This window comes from Salvelinus fontinalis, chromosome 17 (assembly GCF_029448725.1).
Source record: "Salvelinus fontinalis isolate EN_2023a chromosome 17, ASM2944872v1, whole genome shotgun sequence".
In the NCBI taxonomy this organism is placed as follows: Eukaryota; Metazoa; Chordata; class Actinopteri; order Salmoniformes; family Salmonidae; genus Salvelinus; species Salvelinus fontinalis.
This window is the reverse complement of record NC_074681.1, coordinates 24124713-24149669: the sequence shown is the minus strand read 5'-3', so window position 1 is coordinate 24149669 and position 24957 is coordinate 24124713. Positions and strand designations below refer to the sequence as shown.

Here is a 24957-nt window from a genome sequence, read left to right as displayed (position 1 = left end):
GATCATACATCTGTTCTTTTCTCTCTCTGCTCTTCACCCCCCTCCCAGGACTACTTGGTGCTGCTGCCAAGTGATTACTACGAGGCTCCCGTCCTCCAGGAGAAGATCACTCAGCCCTGCACGTACACATCCACCGCCAACAGAGACGCAAAGTAATCCCTGTGTTCCCTCAATCCTCTTTACCATGCCATACTATTCTGTCATGTGAATGTTGGCTCCAGACAGTGTGCCTGTTGAATGTATGGACGCATGGGGAGTGAGTAGCTCCGTTTTGTACCGACAGAACTGTGGTTATATGTAGAAGCTAGGCAACAAGAGTTTAAATTAAGCTTCTAAAATCAATAGATCAATATATCCCGAAGCAACTGGGAGAGAGTGAGCAGTCAGTTATGTACAACCGCGAACCAATCAGTTAGTAACGTAACGCAGCGACACAAACCCAACAAGCCATGGCTTCCCTCAGAGGAAAAGACAAGGAGCAACTTGGAGACGAAAATGAGAGTAATGAACAGCTAAGGATATCCAGGAAAACATGGCTAAAATGCTCTCAATGCCACCAAAACAAACCAACTGTTACAATCTGTTGTTAAGAAAGTAGATTTGCTCTAAAAGAATGTGAAGTCTATCGTGTCAGACATGCACAAGGCGTGCGCATAAACGAACAAGGCAACAAAATGTGCCTTCTGGAAACAGGGTTGCATACTTTAAAATATGAACTGGACCAGCAGAAAATAGAATCAGATGAAACAACATGAGAATATTGTCCTTACCAGAAGAAGGAAAAAGGAGACCTTTCAGCTACATGGTCAAACGGATACCAGAGGAGCTTGGCGTGGATAAATCACCAGAGAATCTGGAAGATGCCATCGGATCTGCGTGAAACAGAAGAATGTTAAATACCATTGTATGTTAATCTTCAAGTTGTGGAACTATAAGACCAACATCAACATTCTGAAGGCACAGGGGAGATCAAAATCCACTGTCAGTCCATTCTATTCGTCCAGGACCTTTCTGCTAAGGTGAGAAAAACCCACAAGCAATACATTCCCGATCAGACATTCAATGGAGGAAAAAGGAATCAAGTCTCAACTCTGCTTCCCAGAAGTGCTGTGTGTATGGAAAGGAACATGAAAGATGGAATTCACAAGCGCAGATGAAGCCCTTTCCAGTTGAAGAAGAGCTCACTGTTCTGAGGAGAGGACAAAGTATGAAAAAGCCATAAACACACTAGGCTACATACAATAATATCTAAGACCAGCTTATCAAAGTAATGATATAAGTAGCCAATGCCAATGAGCTACATGGACATGGAAAGACAATACAAAAGAGGAATTATGAACTGGGTGGTTTGAGTCCTGAATGCTGATTGGCTGACAGCCTTGGTATATCAGACCGTATACCACGGGTATGACAAAACATAATTTTTTTTACTGCTCTAATTACGTAGGTAAACAGTTTCTAGTAGCAATAAGGCACCTCGGGGGTTTGTGATATATGGCCAATATACCACGGCTAAGGGCTGTCTCCAGGCACTCCGCGTTGCGTCGTGCTTAACAACAGCACTTAGCCGTGGTATATTAACCATATACCCCCCCCCACACACACACACTCATTCCACTCTCAGTGGACCCACTTTCCCCAAGTAGACCCCTATCAGCCACTATATGTTAATTAAATATACAAGGTAATACAAACTGACCACAGTACTTAAGTGGCATTTTTCCTCCAATGTATGTACAATGACATAATCCAGTCTTTTGGTACATTAGGAGAGGAGTTGGAGCTTAAAAGCCCTAAAAAGGCATAACGCCTCAAAGGACAAAGAAGTACTTTGCTTTATGTTTTTTGTGTGTTCTGTCTGCTCAGACCACATGCTCACACGCTCTATATGTATGTATGCATGTATGTATGTATCTATGTATATGTGTATGTAATGTATTCATACTATGACTTTCCCATTTCATGGAATTCCCACTGCCCTCATATGACATGTCTGCTAAAATATTTCATCTTTGATTCTATAAAGACCAATAAAATCCAACTTACTTTACTTGGAATGTGCACAGGCTTCATGAGGGGGGGGGGGGGATCATATGGTTCTGGAACACTTAAAGAGATTGTCAGCAGATGTGGTTTTCCTACAAGAGTTACATTTAAAAACAATGAGAAATTTAATATTTTTGCTGCCAATGACTGGAACGAACTGCAAAAATCACTACATTTGGAGACTCTTATCTCCCTCACTAGCTTTAAGCACCAGCTGTCAGAGCAGCTCACAAATCACTGCACCTGTACATAGCCCATCTGTAAATAGCCCGTCCAACTACCTCATCCCCATATGTATTTATTTATTTATCTTGCTCCTTTGCACCCCAGTATCTCTACTTGCACATTCATCTTCTGCACATTCTACCATTCCAGCGTTTAATTGCTATATTGTAATTACCTCGCCACCATGGCCTATTTATTGCCTTACCTCCCTTATCCTACCTCATTTGCACCTGCTGTATATAGACTTTTTCTACTATATTATTGATTGTATGTTTGTTTATTCCATGTGTAACTCTGTGTTGTTGTATGTGTCAAACTGCTTTTCTTTATGTTGGCCAGGTTGCAGTTGCAAATGAGAACTTGTTCTCAACTAGCCTACCTGGTTAAATAAAGGTGAAATAAAAAAAAAGATTTAAAGTGGAGCTGGGTTGGAGAGGCCTATGCTGCCACCTACTGTAGTAACAGCAGATGTGTAGGCATAGTGATAAATAAGAACATAACATTTTTCCTTATATCCGAGCACACCTTACGTGGTGACCAATACACATCTATCACACCAGGGGCAAATCTGGTGTTTTTAGATGGAATTCAAGCTATATTAGATCAAATCCAGACAGGAACTATTATTTTAGCAGGCAACCTAATATTCTATATTCTATAAGATTGACAGATGGCTTAATAAAAAAGCAAATACATTTTTATCTCTATAAATAATTAACTGGACACCTGGAGACTGACATTCCCAATGACAAAATAGTTTTTTCTCTCAAAGTAAGAAAGCTATTAAATAATTTTTATTTCCAAAAATGCACTCAACAATTTACTGGGTTCAAAAATCCATGAAATAGTGATATCGGATCATTCTCCGTTATCATCCATAATTACACCAATCGCAAATACACTTAGCGACAGAGTATGGAGAATGAACAGAGTACATCTTCAAGACCCGAGATGTATTAAATACGTAAATATATATATTTGTTTAAACCTTTACAATTACAAAAGTAGACATGGAGAAAAGCCAGTTCCCGTTATAATTTGGAATGCTTTTAAGGCGTACATTGGGGAAATGATAATCTCATGCTCTGCAAAAGTTAAATCTGAGTTATACATATTTAGTAAATTAATAAGTATCTTAGAACTAGACCATTAAAACAATCTTTACAAAGTAAAGACAAAAATAAAATGTCTGATCAAACAGGAATATGGTGTTTTACTTTTGAAGAGAGCCAACAACTACAGGTTAAACTCAAATAAAGCATACTAGTTAATGGCAAATACACCTGGTAAAAATCTCGCAGCCCTCACAAAACGAATACACACCAAACCAGTTATAATCTTAGATTATAAAGATACAGATGTGTTAATTAGAAACAACAATGTGATTAATTACAATTTTAAAAGCTTCTTAGAAAATCTATATAAATCAGAATTAAACAACAGCAGAATCACCCAAAAATAATTATTAGACACTGTTAAAACATTCACGCAGAGAAAAGCAGCAGGAATGGATGGCTTTCCCATAGAATTCTATTTAATATTTTTGGACAAAATAGCGCCCCCATTTACACAAATGACATCACACGTCACTCAATTCAGTGCCTCCTAGTTTAATGTTTCAAACAGTTATTTCAGTTATGTTAAAACCAGATAAATCTGGAGTCTCCTGCTGATTACAGACCCATAAATTGAATAAATTGTGACAATAACATTTTAACAAAGCTCATAAGCAATAGAATGGCAAACCTTTTACCGGACTTGATACATATTAATCAAACAGGGTTTATTAAAAACATACACTTACAAATAAATACAAGAACGTGTTTCAGTTTAATAGGATAGGAAAAAGAACAAGATATAGATTTATCAATAATGGCTGATGCCGACAAGGCTGTCTGGAATGGCCATTTCTATTCAAAACTTTGGAAATGTTCAACTTTCCATCTGAAATAGTACATTTTAATAAAAATATTATATAAATATCCTAAAGCAAAAATATACACAAATAATACATTATCGGATTAAATTGCTTTAGAAAGGGGCACAAGACAGATGTCCTCTCTCCCCCTCCAGTTTGTACTGGCAATTGAACCGCTAGACAGGACCCACAGGTAACAGGTATCAGTATTTGTTAACATGAATATAAACAAAACTTATTTGCAGACAATCTTCTGATATACCTGACCAATATTGAAAAGTCAATGCCCCTCTGCTAAAAGTATTTTCAGAATACTCTAAAATCTCAAATGAAATAATGGCAATAGGCTAAATAAAAATAATAACTCATGATCTACAGCAATCCTTTAAGGGGACTACAAAAAATATAAATTACTTAGGATGTTTAAAAAGTGACAAACATATAAAGATAACTTTATCCCATTACTCAACAATATGAAAGCAGACCTTATTAAATGGAACAATCTTCCCATAAATCTAACGGGTAGACTAAACTTATTCAGAATGGCATGGCTCCCAAAGTTTTTATTCTTATTCTTGGTAATACCAATTAACCCACCGAAGACATTCTTTTAAAAAATATACTCGGTCATAACAGACTTCATATGGGCAAATAAAAGTCATATAATAAAAATGAAAGTTTTACATGTTTCTAAATCTGAGGCTGGTTTTAACCTTCCAGATTTGGAATTGTATTAATTCGCCACCCAAGGCTTTTACTTGCGACATATAAATGCACTAAAGAGGAATAATGGGTACATATTGAATATGCGCATGTTCATACCCAGAATCTTTTCATGTGTCTATTTTCAAAGAATGGAGCTAAGAACATGAACAACTTTATAGTTAAGTACAATATAACAACATGGAAGAAAGTGAAACAGATTCTACAAGAACCAATATCACTCCCTAAAAACACAACCTTGTGGAACAATCCTTAGATAGCTATTCAGAATTCACCGATAAATTGGTCCACGTGGAAAACATAAATTACTTGGTAATAGGAAATACATTTATTTCCATGACAGCATTAAACAGCATAAACATTTTCAAATACATGCAACTTTATGCAAGTTTATCACAAAATTTTGATTTGAAATATTTTCAGCATCAGAGCAACCTTGAGGGAATCCTATTTGAGTCAGAAAAGTGCTGGAGATGGGGGTGTGGGCATGTCGCTGTGATCAGGGGTGATGTAGTTGATGTTTGAGTTATAATGTTGTTTGTATGTTTTGTATTGTTAATACATTTTTTATAAAATCTTACAAAAAAAACATTTTGTACTGTACATGCTGTAGACTGAGTGCTGTTGTCTTTGTCTCCTCTGTGTTTTCCAATGTTTTTTTTAAGCATGCCATCCCCAGACTGTTAACCACTCTTGTGTCTCCCTCCCTCGTTCCAGCTGTCTGTTGTATAAGCATGTGGCGATGGACAGGTTGAGCTCTGTGCTGGGCTCTCAAGGCCTGTTCTCCAGCCGGAGGAGACGCAGGAGCAGACAGGCTCGTGTCCACCGGCCCACCCCAGACCACCCTGACATGGCCTCTCTCACCGGGAGACAGGTGGGTCTATGTCTGGGGCTTTGCTGATCCACGCTCACACACACGCACGCTTGCACATACGCACACACACAAACACGCTCACAAACATACGTTTTGTTGCTATGATTGGGATAGTTTATGGTTAAAAACGATTTTATAGTTTGACGTTATGTTTATAGTGTGACTCTGGGAGAATGTATCTGAGCTCTCCTATGTCTGTGTGTGTCCTGTAGGCCCAGTTACAGCTGAACCTGCGTGTGTCTCGCCCCGGTCCCTACATCCTGGTCCTGGAGTATGCCAGCGAGGTGGACATGGTCCAGAACATCAACCTCATCATCACTGGCCAATCAGAGAGCCAGATCCAGGCCAGAGCCAACATCTACAGCTGCCAATTCAGGTTTGTGGGTTTAATGTATGTGAGTGTGTATGCGTGCGTGCATTATTCATTCCTGTCCTTCTTGAACACAGTATATTGTTTATATAGTATGTACTCGAGAGGCAGTTTTGGCAAGTCATTTGTGTGTCATTTGTGTAATAAACCTGTTTTAATGCCGCTCTCCAGCTCTATAATGCCATTGATCATTGAGAGTGTTTACCTAATACAGCTTCCTGTGTCGGAGTGTGGCAGTAGATGGAATAAATCGCATGGCAGTGTTCCAGCTTACCCATAAGGCCGAGCTCCTTCTCCAGACCTCCACAGCCTCACTGCTGCTGGTGAGAAAGAACTGCGCCTCTCATTGCATGACAATAACTTGTGCAACCTCTTCTGCTTTGTCGTCCATTTCTTATATTGAAGTGTGCATATTATTTAGTAAGAGGAAGGGTACCGTCCCTATAAGCGAGTTTATAAAGTTTATATTAAAATGAAGTATACTTTTATTTCCTGTCACTATATTTACTGTATATTCCTCTCAGTATAAAGTGTATGCAGTGCCTGCAGAGGAGTTCTCCATGGAGTATGTGAACCCCAAGGTGCTTTGTGTATCTATCCATGGACGCTTCACTGAGGACAGGTAAGCCATTTTACTTAATAATACTATGTTGTTCGATTGCCAGAGGACTTAGTGACTTCTTCAAACACTCTCTAAAATAGACAGCTTGTTCCTTTGACAACTAGTCATCAGCAGCAATTACCAAACGTGGCAGTAAAGGTAGTGTTTTATATTTTACAGGCAGTCGGCTGTTGTGCAACCAATACTCCTTTCTCTGGGGGTGGATACTAGCTGTTGTATTGTAGATACTTATCTTCCACACCTGTTTTCCAGGTGTGATTCCATGCATTCCTCAGGCAGGTCACAGAGTCTCCTACCTGAAGCTGTCTGATCTATGGGCCAACCTCTCACTTTCCCCTCTCCCTCTCCTAACCCCTCTCCTACAGTATGTATGGACTGTACCCTCTCCCTCTCCTAACCCCTCCCCTCTCCCTCTCCTAACCCCTCTCCTACAGTATGTATGGACTGTACCCTCTCCCTCTCCTAACCCATCCCCCTCTACCTCTCCTAACCCCGCTCCTACATTATGTATAGACTGTACCCTCTCCCTCTCCTAACCCCTCTCCCTCTCCTATCCCCTCTCCCTTTCCTAACCCCTCTTCCTCTCCTATCCCCTTTCCTAACCCCTCTCCCTCTCTTATCCCTTCTCCTATCCCCTAACCCCTCTCCCAAACCCTCTCCCTCTACCAACCCCTCTACTAACCCCTTTCCTAACCCCTCTCCCACTCCTATCCACTCTCCCTCTCCTAGGCCCTCTCCCCACATACCTCTGTTCTCCACCCAGCACAACTGCGCTTGATGAAGCTTGCCTGGTGCAATGGAACCATTGGAATAGTACCAAAAGTGCACATCTGCACTTTTGGGACTAGTATATGAAAGAAAACAAATCATATTTGAAGCCAGGTCTGACCGCCAGGGACCACTCCAGGATTTACTACCATGTTTGCTCCTGATGACTAGATGTCAACAGCAACAGTCCTGTTATTGTACAGCTGTTTTTTACCGGCTGTTTTACTCCACTTTACCCACTGAGTGTAAATTGACTGCCTGCCTGGCTCCACTATTGTTGAAGGCAATTAGTAAGTTCATATTTTATTGAAAATAGTGAAGGGGGGGGATCTATTGTCAAGACACTTGAAATAACTAATTTGTTTGATGGTGATGGTTTATGCACATTACAGAAGGCCTTTACTTTCATGGTGCTCTGCTGTTTCCACTAAAACAAATAAGGAGGGAAAGCATTAAAAGATCCAGCCTGAGAAAACAAAAAGCTTGCCATGTGTTGGTGATAAGAGCAATGATAAGGACTTAAAACTGAGAAAAGAAAGAGTGAGCGTTTGACTGAAAGGGATGTTTTGTCAGATTGTGAAAGGAGTCAGGCTCCAGTATTAGACTTCAGTAAGAGGAAGAAAGAGAAAGGGAGAGGTAACCTTTTACTGCAGTGTACTAAATGAAGGTCATACAGAGTGTTTCTTGGTGCATTAGTCTTAAACAAATCGACTTTGAAACAAAAGTATTCACCTCAGACACACGTTTATGGGCTTAAAAACAGAAGGCAGCTGTACCATGTCAGATATAGAGTTGAAATGTATTAAATTTTGAGTTTGCATTCCAATATTACACTTTATATATACTGAACAAAAAATATAAACGCAACATGTAAAGTGTTGGTCCCATGTTTCATGAGCTGAAATAAAAAATCCCAGAAATGTTCCATACGCACAAAAAGCTAATTTCTCCTTTGCCAAGATAATCCATCCACCTGACAGCTGTAGCATATCAAGAAGCTCATTAAACAGCATGATTATTACACAGCTGCACCTTGTGTTCGGGACAATAAAAGGTCACTCTAACAAGTGCAGTTTTGTCACACAACACAATGCCAGTTTTTATTTTTTATTTTTATTTTATCATCCCCTTCTCCCCAATTTCGTGGTATCCAATTGTTAGTATTTACTGTCTTGTCTCATCGCTACAACTCCCGTATGGGCTCGGGAGAGACAAAAGTCGAGAACCATGTGTCCTCCGAAACACAACCCAACCTAACACAGCGCGCATCCAACCCAGAAGCACCAATGTGTCAGAGGAAACACTGTACACCTAGCAACCTGGTCAGCGCGCACTGCGCCCGGCCTGCCACAGGAGTCGCTAGTGTGCGATGAGACAAGGATATTCCTACCAGCCAAACCCTCCCTAACCCGGACGAAGCTAGGCCAATTGTGCGTCGCCCCATGGACCTCCCGGTCACGGCCGGCTGCAACAGAGCCTGGGCTCGAACCCAGAGTCTCTGGTGGCAGCGATGCAGTGCCTTAGACCACTGCGCCACCCGGGAGGCCCTACAATGCCACAGTTTTGAGGAAGTGTGCAATTGGTATGCATATTGAAGGGATGTCCACCAGAGCTGTTTCCAGATAATTTAATGTTAATTTCCTTACCATAAGCCGCTTCCAACGTCATTTTAGAGAATTTGGCAGTACGTCCAACCGGCTGCACAACCGCAGACCACATGTAACCATGCCAGCACAGGACTTCCTCATCTGAAATCAGCCTTCCGGACAGCTGATGAAGCTGTGGGTTTGCACAACAGAAGAATTCCTGCACAAACTGTCAGAAACTGTCTCAGGGATGCTCATTTGCGTGCTTGTCATACTTACCAGGGTCTTGAAGTGTTGAGGGTGTGTGCAATTGGCATGCTGACTGCAGGAATGTCCACCAGAGTGGTTGCCAGAGAATTTAATGTTAATTTCCTCTACCATAAGCCGCCTCCAACGTTGTTTTAGAGAATTTTCCAGTACGTCCAACCGGCCTCACAACCGGAGACCATGCCAACCCTGGACCTCCACATCTGGCTTCTTCACCTGTGGGATCGTCTGAGACCAGTCACCCTGAAAGCTTATTAAACTGAGGAGTATTTCTGCCTGTAATAAAGCCCTTTTTGTAGAGAAAAACTCATTCTGATTGGCTGGGCCTGGCTCCCCAGTGGGTGGGCCTGTGCCCTCCCAGGCCAAACCAAGGCTGCTCCCCTGCTCAGTCATGTGAACTCCATAGATTAGGGCCCAAAGAATTTATTTCAATTGACTGATTTCCTTATATGAACTGTAACTCAGTAAAATCGTTGAAATTGTTGCATGTTGCGTTTATATGTTTGTTCAGTATACATCACAGAAGACTGAAATGTAACAAAACTATTTGACATAGAAACAACGGAAAACATTCCACCCATGAGGCCACTAGCTCATTTGACTGCAGGAAAGGGCTTTGGGGGTAAATATGAAGTCTTTAGGGCATAGGGGATTGCAGCGGGATCAGTGGGTTCGCTGTGTGTGTGTGTGTGTGTGGTGTGAGTAATTTATTTGGGATTTCTATACATTGATGAGAGAGAATGTGATAGTTATTCTGATGTCATCATTTGAAAGCTGCTTACTCAAGATTTCACAGGTCACAGCCTTTAACTGGTCACTGACCCTGGTAATAACCCGTCGGTGTTTTCCAGTAGTGCTTGGCAAACACTTCAGAAGCACTAAGAGGCTGCATCTGAACTGGGCCCTGGTCTAACGTACACTCTTAAAAAATAAAAGTTCTTTGTCTGTCCCCATATGAGAACCCTTTGAAGAACCCTTTTTAGTTCCAGGTAGAATCCTTTTGGGTTCCATGTCGAACCCTTTCTACAGAACCAAAAAGGGTTCTACCTATCACCAAAAAAGGTTATCCTATGGAGACAGCCAAAGAACCATTTTTGAACCCTTTTTTTCTAAGACTGTAGTGCACTATATATAGGGAATAGGGTGCCATTTTAGACGTGCCCTCAGAGTTGCTTTAACTAACCTTACCCTCATCTGTTCTGTTCCCCCACCTCTCATCCCTCCTTCCATCCCTCCTTCCAGTCAGTACTGTGTTCCCAGCCAGTATGACAGGCCCTCCTCAGCTCTAGTTCTGCACGCAGCTCGTGATGGGCGCCTCTCCTCCCACCGGGTCGTCCCCCAGCAGAGGGAGATTGAGGAGTGGAGACAGAGACGACAGTCAGGGGCAGGGGGATTCCCTCTCCCTGGAGTTCAGAGTGAAGGGGTACTACTAAAATCTCCCCAGGTACATGCATGGAGATGGCTCACATAATGCTGCTGCTGCTTGGAGTGGGACCTGGCACTGGAAAGCATGTGGGGCTTGAGACATGAAGCCCTCAGCTTCACTAACATTAATGGCAGTAACTCTGACATCTATAGTTCTAAATATATTATAGCTGTATGTTAGATAATGAGCATGTTTCAAATTATGCAAACACACTTTCTCTCATCTCTTATCGTATACTGTCTCTGTGGTATTGACCAGAGGATGTTTCTCAACATGTGTCCATCCTGTGTTGTGTTTCTCCAGACTGAGATCAGTTTCAGTGCCAGAGTGGAAGCTCCTGGCAGGTATGTGTTTGTGGTTCACTACTGCCAACCTGAACACACCACCTTCCCTGTAGAGGTGCGGGTGGAGGCTGGACGCACCTGGACTGGTGAGTTTGGTGCGCAATGTAGGTGTATAAAGAGGTTGACCCAGATAGATATGGTTGGATAGAGAGTGTATATGATCAAGGATCTTACTGACCCCCGACATCACCGGCCAAGATGTCATGAAATCTACAAATAATGAATGTGATATCAATTGTCATAAACATAGTAGCTAGTTCCCTATTCTATGGTATTGTTGTCTAGGAAAGGTTTTGGGGGGTCCTAGTGGTCTCTGGTGCTGGGGGGGATTCTCTTTTAAGAGCAGATTAGGCATCTGACTTGCGCCCCACATGACAAGATGATCAAAGGCCTCGGACACACTTGATGGGGAGGGGGGTTGATGAGGAGGGATTACCGCGTGGCGCAACTGATGTCTTTTCCCCTTCCCTCTTTCTACTCCTCCCTCTCTCTCCTTTACCTTGCCGCTGCTCCTCCCCCACATCCCTCTCTCCCCCAAGGCTTTGTAAACGCCTCCTTCTGCCCTGGTGTCTCTTGCTGCAGGAAGGTGGTCATCGCTGAGAGGCGCATTGCTCTGGACCTTCCCCAGCAAGACGTTGCCATCTCTCTCAAGGTTCCACCCGGGAAGACTCTCACTCTGGTCAGTCACATACAATTTGTTGGTCAGTCATGGTCACTGGGTTAATTCCTTATTTTGGCAATGTTCAATGTCTATACTAGCATACCACTAAGAATACATGCCCAAATTGTTGCTTCAATGGCCTCCCGGGTGGCGCAGTGGTCTAAGGCACTGCATCGCAGTGCTAGCTAGCTGTGCCACCAGAGATTCTGGGTTCGAGCCCAGGCTCTGCCGGCCGCGACCGGGAGGCTCATGGGGCGATGCACAATTTGCCCAGCGTCGCCCGGGTTAGGGAGGGTTTGGCCGGCAGGGATATCCTTGTCTCATCGCGCACAGTGTTTCCTTCGACACATTGGTGCGGCTGGCTTCCGGGCTGGATGTGCGTTGTGTCAAGAAGCAGTGCGGCTTGGTTGGGTTGTGTTTCGGAGGACGCTTGGCTCTCGACCTTCGCCTCTCCCGAGTCCGTACGGGAGTTGCAGCGATGAGACAAGACAGTAACTACTACCAATTGGATACCACGAAATTGGGGAGAAAAAGGGGTAAAATAAAATAAAACATTTGTTTCTTCATTTCAAGCAGCATGTTAATGTGGATCGTAGAAGAGTCTTTGCCCGTACTGTAAGGTGGTGAACAGATATTCCTGTCTTAAAGAAAACAGACTAGGCCTGTGTGGTGATGCCTGTAGTGTAATTTAGGAGCCAAGAATAGCCTAGAGGTTTACAAGGTTGGCACTGTGAGACTCTCTCCTCAGTGTTATATCATGTCCCCAACAACAACAATGCACTACTGTATTCTACCTGGCAACACCCCACTGCACACTGTTAGAGCTTTCCAACCTAGTAACAAAGTGAAACACACAGCTAAGTTTGTATTTGCTGTAGAGCAGGGGTAGTCAACTAGATTTAGACGCGGGCCAATTTTTTTGGTCAGAGTAGATGGTTGGGGGTCCGGAACATAATTATAATCATTTGTACACTGCAAATTTACCAAATTTAATCCCAAAAAGAGAAAAAAAATTACATAGAGACAAGATTAAAACATTTTATTTGTGGGAATACTTGGGGACAGATTTCCTAAATGAAACACATTTTTATCTGGATTCCTGGTGATTTTAGTCTTTTTTCCCCCCAAAATGAAATATTTATTATTATTACATATCACTTGTGGGCCTATTTGGGCTACGGGCCTCCTGTTGCCGAGCCCTGTTGTAGGGTGTTTAATTAAGCAATAAGGAGTGCCTGGAGACAGCCCTTAACCGTGCTATATTGGTCATATACCACAAACCCCCGAGGTGCCTTATTGCTATTATAAACTGGTTACCAACGTAATTAGAGCAGTAAAAATAAATATTTTGTCATACCTGTGGTATACAGTCGAATATACAGTACCACGGCTGTCAGCCAATCAGCATTCAGGGCTCGAACCACCCAGTTTATAATGCAGCATTCCCCACGTAGTCTCCCGCTGCAGACCAACAACAACAAAACAGCTCAACGTATCACTGAAATGCCCTTTTGTTTGTTTTTATACATCTTTTCAATTTAAAGTCTGTCAGATAAAACTGTTTCTTAAGCTATGATAAGTATCAAAGTGGAAGAATTTCAGAGAGATAAGCCTACAGCAGTGTTGGGTTTTGACAAGATTTGTTATGTTTTGTTCCGCTTCTTCAGGATTATATCTTGGTGGTTCCTGATGATAGCTACACCCCTGATTTACTGAAAGAGAAGCCACTGGATAAGTCATCTGATTTCGCCAGACAGTGTGAAGGTCAAGGCTTTTATATAGAGTAAGTATTCAGTTCACTGACCGTGTTCTCAAGACTTAGCCCTAGCATAACCTGCCTTGTGGAATGGGTTCAACTGCTTTGCTGAGTGATTTGAAGATTAGATGAATGAGTATTGATATCAGTCAGGCTACCTCTGGCGAGCACATGGAGGGCTGTGCGGCCCCCCAAAGAAATGCCACCCCACACCATGACTGACCCACCGCCAAACCGGTCATGCTGGAGGATGTTGCAGGCAGCAGAACGTTCTCCACGGCGTCTCCAGACTCTGTCACGTCTGTCACATGTGCTCAGTGTAAACCTGATTTCATCTGTGAAGAGCACAGGGCGCCAGTGGCGAATTTGCCAATCTTGTTGTTCTCTGGCAAATGCCAAACGTCCTGCACGGTGTTGGGCTGTAAGCACAACCTCCACCTGTGGACGTCGGGCCCTCATACCACCCTCATGGAGTCTGTTTCTGACCGTTTGAGCAGACACATGCACATTTGTGGCCTGCTGGAGGTCATTTTGCAGGGCTCTGGCAGTGCTCCTCCTTGCACAAAGGCGGAGGTAGCGGTCCTGCTGCTGGGTTGTTGCCCTCCTACGGCCTCCTCCACGTCTCCTGATGTACTGGCCTGTCTCCTGGTAGCGCCTCCATGCTCTGGACACTACGCTGACAGACACAGCAAACCTTCTTGCCACAGCTCGCATTGATGTGCCATCCTGGATGATCTGCACTACCTGAGCCACTTGTGTGGGTTGTAGACTCTGTCTCATGCTACCACTAGAGTGAAAGCACCGCCAGCATTCAAAAGTGACCAAAACATCAGCCAGGAAGCATAGGAACTGAGAAGTGGTCTGTGGTCACCACATGCAGAACCACTCCTTTATTGGGGGTGTCTTGCTAATTGCCTATAATTTCCACCTTTTGTCTATTCCATTTGCACAACAGCATGTGAAATGTATTGTCAATCAGTGTTGCTTCCTAAGTGGACAGTTTGATTTCACAGAAGTGTGATTGACTTGGAGTTACATTGTGTTGTTTAAGTGCTCCCTTTATTTTTTTGAGCAGTGTATATTGGAGGTATTTGCTTCCTACACTAATATATTACCAGAATATCCTTCCTAGAGTATCCCATCCACAATACCGTCCATCGCAGTTTCTAGCTGTGCCACTAGAGATCCTGGTTCGAGTCCAGGCTCTGTCGCAGCCGGCCTCGACCGGGAGACCCATGGGGCTACGCATAATTAGGGGAGCGTTGTCCGGGTTAGGGGAGGGTTTGGCCGGCAGGGATGTCCTTGTCCCATCGCGCTCTAGTGACTACTGTGGCGGGCCGGGCGCAGTGCACGCTGACATGGTCGCCAAGTGTACGGTGTTTCCGCCGACACATTGGTGCGTCTGGCTTCCAGGTTAACTGGGCATTGTGTCAAGAAGCAGTGCGGCTTGGTTGGGTCGTGTTTCGGAGCAGTCGTGTTTCCCTACCTTCACCTCTCCCGAGTTCGTACGGAGTTGCAGCGATGAGACAAGACTGTAACTACCAATTGGATACCACAAAATTGGGGAGAAACAGGTATAAAAGTTTTTAAAAATGTATTAAATAGTTTGTAAAGGTAGACTCAGAGATTTGATGTATATGCAGAAAGTTAACATAGTGGGCACATTTTCGCAACAACTCCACTGTTTTGGTGCCCTGGCTACTTTGCTCTGAACGGCGTGAGGCGAACCCGTGCACATGCGCAGATACTGTGTGTGACTGTGTGAGAGCGAAGTCTTGCGTCTCGCTCATCTCAATATCTGTGGTGCTGCTCTTGGCAACGTCATTTTGCTGTGTCTACCTTTAAATGTGTGGATGTAAAAACTATAACTGGAGAATTTCAGAATTACTTTTTTTGATTGACCCCTGGCCTGAATGTTCTCGTCCTGATCCAACTTCCCACAGCCCCAGAACCTCCTCCCAGTTCTGCCAAGTCTCGACTCGCTCCCTGGTAGCAGCCTACAGTGATGGGGCCCTGCCTTGCTACTGTGATAAGTCAGGAGCCACGGGGCCCACCTGTAACCCTGTAGGGGGCCAGTGTCCCTGTCGGCCCCATGTTATCGGTCGACAGTGTACACGATGCGCCACAGGATACTACGGCTTCCCTTACTGCAAACGTGAGTGGATTTCACTTACTAAAATGTCCCTTTCTCACACACACACACACACACACACACACACACACACACACACACACACACACACACACACACACACACACACACACACACACACACACACACACACACACACACACACACACACACACACATTCACACACAGTGTCCTATCCTAACCTGTCTTTATCCTCTCTTCCCTTCAGCCTGTGAGTGTGGCCAGCGGCTGTGCCACGAGGTGACAAGTCAGTGTATCTGCCCGCCCCAGACAGTGAAGCCAACCTGTGATGTGTGTGAGAGCCAGACGTTCAGCTACCACCCTCTAGTGGGCTGTGAGGGCTGTGACTGCTCCCCCAGCGGAGTCAGGCCCAACGCAGGGAGAGACTGTGACCGCGACACCGGACAGTGCATGTGAGTGGCCTTCTGTCTGATCTGACCTACACCATACTATATGTGTCACTAATGCCAGTGTGTATCATATGTGGTGATTGTGAATTATTGTTAGATTATTGTGTGTTTATTTGTATATGCCTAATCCATCCACTAAAAATGTAAGTGTGACCATAGCTCTTTAAATGTGACCCTGTTCTGACATGCTTTGTGTGTGTGTGTGTGTGTGTGTGTGTGTGTGTGTGTGTGTGTGTGTGTGTGTGTGTGTGTGTGTGTGTGTGTGTGTGTGTGTGTGTGTGTGTGTGTGTGTGTGTGTGTGTGTGTGTGTGTACGTGTGCGTAGATGTAAGCCCAGGATCGGGGGGCGCCAGTGTGACCGGTGCGCTGCAGGTTTCTACAGGTTCCCTGAGTGTCTCCCATGTAGCTGTAACCAGGGAGGGGTCACAACAGACGTCTGCCACCCTGACACAGGACAGTGCCTCTGCAAGGTGACTGATTATACACGATTAATATACTACTTGTAAAAGGAAGAATGATTATCTACAGTACTGTATGTGTACATTTATAAATAGGAAGACTCTGTACACTGCAATATAATTCCCTTAAGTGTTTACGTACGCCATAACAATATTTTGACCACTGGCTTTCGCAGTTGAACATGTTTTTTCTGTTGTTGTAGAGAAACGTCCAGGGAGCCCGCTGTGATGCCTGTAGAGACGGGTCCTTCCACTTTGACCCCTCCCACCCTAGGGGCTGCATGAGCTGCTTCTGCTTTGGAGCCAACAGCCAGTGTCAGAGCACCCACAAACGCAGGGGGAAGGTGTGTGTTTGTGTGTGCATTTGTATGGTTGTGTGTTTGTATATGTGTGTGTGTGTGAAGATTTTAAGGTGTTTTCATTGATACATTATTGGGTTTCTGGTCTTTAGAAATCTAAAATGTTATGTTATTATTATTATTATTATGTACTTGTTCAGACACATGATCCAACAAACCCTTATCTCGCCACATGACCAGCATTGCAACAACCCAAATTCCATAGACTGGATATACCCACAGCTTTGCCACACCTGCAGAACATAAACCCATTGCACTCCATTGCATACCACAGCATGCTATTCTATTCCTATAATGGTATTTCACCTAATCACAGGCCTATAATATATAGTACAATTCTCTTTCCATCCGCTTCCACTAGTTTGTGGACATGCGTGGCTGGCGTCTGGAGAGGGCTGACCAGGAGGAGGTGGCATCAGTCCTCAACCCATCCAGTAACACAGTGGTAGCAGACATACAGGAGCTGCCTGGCACTACTCAGCTCCTCCACTGGGTGGCGCCTCCATCCTACCTGGGAGACAGGGTGAGTGGAGCGAGTGGAACTCAGGAGGAGCATATGTACTGTTTATAGAATAGTTCAGTTTAATAAAGAGGATATGTTTCAGTAATATTTGGAATGTCTTTTTATATTAGACTTGAGCATTTTAAGCTAGAATCCTTAGTTACTACATCCATTTTTGGGCTCATGAGGTTAGTTCAACTGTCATACACTGACAGAACCCAAAATATAAGCTTGTTTTGCTCCAATGTTTGTAAACAATGTAAATGTAAACAAACACTATCTAGCGTTAAAACTATAATTTTGATATTATGGATGGTCAGTCCTTGCATCCATAGCTCTGCCTATGAATTTGAGAGTGGTTACATTTCTCCAGGCCCATCCCTCATCTTTTTTACCAAACAGAGGCGAGGTGATCGCTTTATTGTTTTAATTTAGGACTCTAGTTTTAACATTTGATCAATTGTTATTTAGTGGTGAATTCAGTGTTAACAGGAAAAGTATACGAGGAGTCAGTCTTAGCAGCTGCCATAGAGCCTAACCAATAGTGCTTTGACCTGGGGGGTATACTACAAAGCAGGATCTATGAGTTATCCAGCTAACTTCAATAAACAACCAGAAATAACTAAACTTGGCTGTGTGTTTTTGGTTGCTGAGTCAATTAGACCATGTCCATTTCAAGCTTATCTTAAATATACAATATATACACTACCATTCAAAAGTTTGGGGTCACTTAGAAATGTTCTTAAAACAAAAAGAAGAAAAGCACATTTTTAAAATCCATTATAATAACATCAAATTGATAAGAAATACATTGTAGACATTATTAATGTTGGAAATGACTATTGCTGCTGGAAACGGCTGATTTTTTTTCATGGAATATCTAGATAGGCGTACAGAGGCCCATTTTCAGCAACGATCACTCCTGTGTTCCAATGGCACGTTGTTTTAGCTAATCCAAGTTTATCATTTTAAAAGGCTAATTGATCATTAGAAAACCCTTTTGCAAGTATGTTAGCACAGCTGAAAGCTGTTGTTCTGATTAAAGAAGCAATAAAACTGGCCTTCTTTAGACTAGTTGAGTATCTGGAGCATCAGCAATTGTGGGTTCGATTACAGGCTCAAAATGGCCAGAAACAAAGAACTTTCTTCTGAAACTCGTCAGTCTATTCTTGATCTGAGAAATGAAGGCTATTCCATGTAAGAAATTGCCAAGAAACTGAAGATCTCATACAACGCTATGTAGCACTCCCTTCACAGAACAGCGCAAACTGGCGCTAACCAGAATAGAAAGAGCCCCGGTGCACAACTGAGCAAGAGGACAAATACATTAGTGTCTAGTTTGAGAAACAGAGTCCTCACAAGTCGTCAACTGGCAGCTTCATTAAACAGTACCCGCAAAACACCAGTCTCAACATCAACAGTGAAGAGGCGACTCCGGGATGCTGGCCTTCTAGGCAGAGTTCCTCTGTCCAGTCTCAACGTCAACAGTGAAGAGGCGACTCCGGGGACTGGCCTTCTAGGCAGAGTTCCTCTGTCCAGTGTCTCTGTTCTTTTGCCCATCTTAATCTTTTCTTTTTATTGGCCAGTCTGAGATATGGCTTTTTCTTTGCAACTCTGCCTAGAAGGCCAGCATCCCGAGTAGCGCAGCGGTCTAAGGCACTGCATCTCAGTGCTAGAGGCGTCACTACAGACCCTGGTTTGATTCCAGGCTGTATCACAACCGGCTGTGATTGGGAGTCCCATAGGGCGGCGCACAATTGGCCCAGCATCGTCTGGGTTAGGGTTTGGCCAGGGTAGACCGTCATTGTAAATAAGGATTTGTTCTTAACTGACTAGCCTAGTTAAATAAAGGTTAAATAAATAAAAATGAAATAAAAATCTCCTTGTTCCTGCTTTGTAATATACCCCCCAGTTCTGTACTGATTCAGACCATAGAATTAGAATGATTGCTAAGTCATTCATGAATGTTCTATTCATTCTATTTCTGTAGTTTACACCCAGTCCCAGTGACTGACGGTATGCTCTGCTCCTGTCTCAGGTGTCTTCCTATGGGGGCTACCTGACCTACCAGGCCAAGTCATTTGGGATTCCTAGTGAGGGGATGTCTTTGCTGGACCGCAGACCTGATGTCTTGCTCAGTGTACGTACAGTATGACATATCATCACTCACTGCTAATTATGACATCTCTCTTATTGGTGTATAAGTCGTATATAAATCACTTCCTGTTGTGAGTAACGGAGTGTTGTTTCTCTGTGATGTCCTCAGGGCAAGGAGATGGCCCTGGTCCACATGGCCCCAAAGACCCCCGAACCAGACAGACTCCACCAGGGCAGAGTCCAGCTAGTGGAGGTATAGAAAACAGTTTTTCCTACCTAAAAAATGGTCAAGCTGAGTCCTTATTCCATTCTATCTGTTGTGAACAACACCTTTAAAGCACTTCAAAGTTTACACTCCCTCACTAATACCTATCTGTATGTTATGTGCAGGGGAACTGGCGTCACGCCGACACCAACCGGCCTGTGTCCAGGGAGGATCTGATGGTGGTCCTGGCTGGGCTGGTGGATATGAGGGTGCAGGCTCTTTACTTCACCCAGAGCCAGAGACTCAGTCTGGGGGAGGTAGGCCTGGAGGAGGCTACAGACACGGGGGCCGGGGGCCCTGCCAGCACCGTGGAGCAGTGTGCCTGTTCCCCTCTCTACAGAGGAGACTCCTGCCAGGTTTGACTCGGGCCGTAATGATCTTGTTCACTCCTAGTCCCCTAGGTGTTTCATATTGATATACAGGGGTCATATAGGCATAAGCACTATGGTTAAAGATTTGAAGAGAGTACTCCTGAGGTGCCTTGGAGTCTTATTTTGGAAATGGTAGTATGTCCAAGGCTATTTGGACTTTTAGCTCTCAGGTGCACAACAAGCAGGGCTGGGGGCTTGGGCTAAGGGTCAGTTTGGGATTGGGGAAGAGAGGTGGGAAGGACAGTGTGAGAGCGAAAAGGATTAGGAGACGGTAATAGAGAGAGAAAGAATACAGGAGGGGCTGAGAGGGAGAGGTGACAACTGACCGGTCTAATCATTTTAGAAAAGAGAAGAGTGAGAACTCCCCTCCTCGCTGTGGGGTTGTTGTTGTGACACGCCCAAACAATGGTGCCACGCCCGGGGTGAGTGAGGTCACTGCCAGGCAGAGGAAAAACCCTTCAGCCCATCAAAGAGACGACGGTTTAAACAACCCTGTGTGGAATGTTCTGGAAAAAACCCTGTGTGTGTTTCTGTGTGTCTTGTGTGTGTCTGAGTTCATCAGCCAAGCCCAGTAGCCCCAGGCAGAGGGAGAAGATGCACAATCACCATGACATAACATTAGACATTCAATTACTGCTGTAAACTGCTCCACTGTGGCATGGTAACAGCAGTTAAAATAAAATACAATGAAAACACATGTACAGTACGATGGTCATCAAGTTTAAACAGAAGTCTTCCCCTTAGGGTGTTTAGTGCATGGGTGGGTCTCAAACTCCAATTAGGAAAAGTTGGATGGAAGCATTTTCCCCCTGAAAATCCACGTATTAAATTGAATGTAAATGAAACCATTTTCGGTGTGTAACCCTTAGGGATGGGCAGCTGACAGTGAAGATGTGGTCTTGTTACGCTGGCAACAAATGTCCTTCATTTGACTTGATTGAGTTGTTTTCCCCCATTTTGTGGATGTGCTCTAAGCAGTGTTATTGTGTGTGTGTGTGTGTGTGTGTGTGTGTGTGTGTGTGTGTGTGTGTGTGTGTGTGTGTGTGTGTGTGTGTGTGTGTGTGTGTGTGTGTGTGTGTGTGTGTGTGTGTGTGTGTGTGTGTGTGTGTGTGTGTGTGTGTGTGTGTGTGTGTGTGTGTGTGTGTGTGTGTGAGACATCAACATCCTGTAATCAGGTGTGTTCAGAGGAAATGGATAATATGTACCCGGCGGCAGTAATAAAAAAGGAGAGGCACGCTGACACATAGCCAGTGTGGTATCTAGCAACCTGGGACCGTGTTACTCACCTCCCTCAACCAGACAGACACAATGTGTGTGTGTGTATTCTAGGTGTGAGTGATCTTCTGTACTGTCTGGAGGTATATGAGTATTATTCACAAAACCACACAATCACACTGGCATGCTCACAAAGATACCCTATGGACACACATTAACACACACAATCAAAAACACACTCATTCAGTCTCCCAGGTGGAACCACACCCTAGCAACATTAGGATTTTCCTTTAGACTGTTTGTTAGTGTAAGCGAAGTTGTATTTTTGAAAATAGTTATGAGAATAAATGTGTGTGTGTGTCTGTGTGTGTGCATGTTGCTACATTGCTCTGACTGCGGCACTGACTCAGGTGCTGTACGTGAGTGAAGGGGCGTGTCCTCTACGTGTGAGTCTGTGTGTGTTTAAGAGGCAGAGGCAGGGAGTTATTTCAGACTAAACGGGAGTGATGTCAGACACGAGTGTCCACAGACACCAGAGAGGGAGAGACATGCTACTACAGGTCCTGCTATGGGGAACCTTACTGGGACTATGCAGCGCAGGACACAGACCATATTCCAGGGGAGAGAGGAACCGCTATCCCAGACAGCATGACCGAGAGGCACAGAGAATAGATTATCCTTTAATACATGACCAGGGAAGACAAAGAGTCCAGTACCCTTCTGTGAATGATCAGGGGACCCAAAGAATCCAGTACCCTTCTGTGAATGATCAGGGGACCCAAAGAATCCAGTACCCTTCTGTGAATGATCAGGGGACCCAAAGAGTCCAGTACCCTTCTGTGAATGATCAGGGGACCCAAAGAGTCCAGTACCCTTCTGTGAATGATCAGGGGACCCAAAGAGTCCAGTACCCTTCTGTGAATGATCAGGGGACCCAAAGAGTCCAGTACCCTTCTGTGAATGATCAGGGGACCCAAAGAGTCCAGTACCCTTCTGTGAATGATCAGGGGACCCAAAGAGTCCAGTACCCTTCTGTGAATGACAGAGGGCAGACTGTTCAGTATCCATATTTTGACGACCAAGGTTCCAGCTCTCAGATCCAGGTAAACCTATGGAAGTCAAGCAGTGGTGAAGTCTGCTGGCTTACAAATGGATTTACTGTCTGTAATGTATGTGTGGCTGCTCTGTGCATGAGTTAGACCTGTAGGATATCAGTTGACTTCCAGACTGTTATCTTACAAGCAAAGGGTATGTTTGGCAGTGGTGCGTGGTGTGGTGTCTTGTATTCAGCGTGGTGCTGGTGACACACCCCACCTGGGAACAGTTTGGGACATTTGTTAGATCAGTCATTCTCTGTTGCTAGGCAGTGTAGCTGAGGTAAACTCAGACAGACTTTATCTACTCAAACACTGCCACTTTGAATGGTAAAGTGTTCTTCTGTGTGGGAATTAAGTGTGTTGTTTTGAAACGTGTATTTAGGATTGTGTTCTGTTTGTGATAGAACTTGTGTGGCTTTTTCATATTTTTTGTTATTCATCCATTGAGTCCCATTGAGCTAGACATCACTTTTAAAGCTCTGACTTTCCGTGAAGTATTGCTGTATCTACTGTATGTATTTGATGTGTCTGTATTCATGTCTGATGCTTATGTTTCTCTGTTCCAGAAATGTGCCACTGGTTACTATAGAGACGGCAGTGGGCCCTACCTGGGTCGCTGTGTGCCCTGCTCCTGTAACGGCCTGGCCAACGAGTGTGACGAGAGGACTGGGAGGTGCCTGGTAAGAACACACACACACACACACACACACACACACACACACACACACACACACACACACACACACACACACACACACACACACACACACACACAGGTTCTGACTCAGCACTAAAGAGTGAAGTGACCATAACCTCATATGAAGGTACAGCACTTGTCTTGTACAATACCTAAGTCATCCCATCTGACTCCAAGGTAAGCCACAGTCCAGTCATCAGTCATAGTCTAGACATCTTACCCGTGCCTCTGGGCATTTCTTTGGGCCCCCCATGGGCATCCCACCCTACCTGGGTGCCCACATACTGTTCTGTACCATAGCAGGCTAACCACATGAAAGTATTGGCTGATGTGGGTCTGACTTAGTAGATGTGATCACATATAAATGTGATCTGGGTCTACATTAGCCCCTAGGAGAGCCTTCATCTGTCACGGATGGCAGGGTGGAGTGGAGGGTGAAACTCTACATCTCTAAAAGCCCATGCAACACTCTATATTCTCCTCTCTCTCTTATCTCCCTCTGTCTCCCTCCCCTCCCTCCCTCTCTTTCTCTCTCTCTCTCTCTCTCCCTCCATCTTTCTCTTATCTCCTCTCATCTTACACAAGCCCCTCAAGAGCAAGCCTGTGCCTCTCTCCAGGCCTGAGGTGCCCAGAGTGCTACGGACAGACAGACGCACGTGGCTGAGCACTCTCTCTCTCTCTGCAGTGAATGTCCATCAAAATCACTTTTTGGAATGGATTAGAACAGAAATGTTTGGCATCCCCATATCATCATCCTCCTCTCTCATAAAAACAATCACCCTCCTTTGTGGTAAACATAGGAGTTATGTCATGTACAGTTAGATCTACCCTGTGGTGGGGTATGGCAGCGTGGTTATGTCCACAAAAGGACAAAGTGTGTTTAGACTCACTATGGTCTTTATTATGGTATTTTCATTAAATTAGTGAGGCTATAGATTCTCTTTGTTACTTGGTTATTTACTAAGAGAGCACAGAACGACCCTGTGCTCCTCACTTTCTAAACAGATACAAACATGTTCACTATGATGGATTACAGCTCTATTACTTTATGACTCTACTATTTAGATTCTCTTATTGACATGCTCAAGTGCTCTAACCATGTTTTCTACTATTCCTGTGGACAGAACTGCCAATACAACACGGCTGGAGACAGATGCGAGCGCTGCAAAGAGGGTTACTATGGAGATGCTGCCCAGAGGTCATGCCGGGTGTGCCCGTGCCCCTTCAGTGTGCCGGCTAACAGGTCAGTGTCACCAAAGAACCAATCAGTGGCAAGGTCAACCATAGTAGACGCTTCTTTGGTGGAATCAAACCTGTGTACTGTATCATGACTTACTGGCCCAGTATTCAAGTGTTTAAATGTACTCTTCATCATTCCACTATAGTTTTGCAGTGGGTTGCAGAGAGGCTGCTGGAGGGTTCCAGTGTGTTTGTAAACAAGGCTACGCAGGAGACCGGTGTGAACGATGTGCCCCTGGTTACTACGGTGATCCATCGACAGCTGGAGGAAGCTGCAGGCCTTGTGACTGTAACGGCAATGGAAACAACTGTGACTCCAGGACTGGGGGTGAGTGTTGATGTTACTGAGACATGATGACACATTCAGAAAACCCCGACCCATTGAGTGTATTGATATAGCTTTGTTCTCAGTTGATTATTATTATTTATTTTTTAAATAGCATTGTAGTTACTTTTTTATCATGAATGAATAATTCTGCTCTTTCTACAGTGTGCAAGAACACTTTGGA

General features: G+C 44.2%; 1 protein-coding gene across 2 annotated transcripts in view; it reads left to right on the top strand.

Moving 5' to 3' along the window:
• The window catches only part of LOC129814013 (laminin subunit alpha-3-like), a 114097-nt gene that overhangs the window by 69405 nt on the left and 19735 nt on the right, over positions 1 to 24957 (top strand). For both annotated transcript variants that reach the window (XM_055866740.1, XM_055866739.1), the window contains 21 exons: positions 49 to 152; positions 5630 to 5786; positions 5999 to 6162; positions 6371 to 6479; positions 6681 to 6778; positions 10642 to 10843; positions 11129 to 11255; positions 11709 to 11848; positions 13498 to 13613; positions 15530 to 15741; positions 15948 to 16152; positions 16474 to 16618; positions 16810 to 16950; positions 17327 to 17488; positions 19506 to 19607; positions 19734 to 19817; positions 19955 to 20185; positions 23079 to 23192; positions 24334 to 24452; positions 24595 to 24776; positions 24939 to 24957. The exon at positions 24939 to 24957 is cut by the window's right edge and continues 35 nt beyond it. In XM_055866740.1, coding sequence (XP_055722715.1) covers positions 49 to 152; positions 5630 to 5786; positions 5999 to 6162; positions 6371 to 6479; positions 6681 to 6778; positions 10642 to 10843; positions 11129 to 11255; positions 11709 to 11848; positions 13498 to 13613; positions 15530 to 15741; positions 15948 to 16152; positions 16474 to 16618; positions 16810 to 16950; positions 17327 to 17488; positions 19506 to 19607; positions 19734 to 19817; positions 19955 to 20185; positions 23079 to 23192; positions 24334 to 24452; positions 24595 to 24776; positions 24939 to 24957 — 2933 coding nt within the window. The remainder of the gene's footprint in view (positions 1 to 48; positions 153 to 5629; positions 5787 to 5998; positions 6163 to 6370; positions 6480 to 6680; positions 6779 to 10641; positions 10844 to 11128; positions 11256 to 11708; positions 11849 to 13497; positions 13614 to 15529; positions 15742 to 15947; positions 16153 to 16473; positions 16619 to 16809; positions 16951 to 17326; positions 17489 to 19505; positions 19608 to 19733; positions 19818 to 19954; positions 20186 to 23078; positions 23193 to 24333; positions 24453 to 24594; positions 24777 to 24938) is intronic.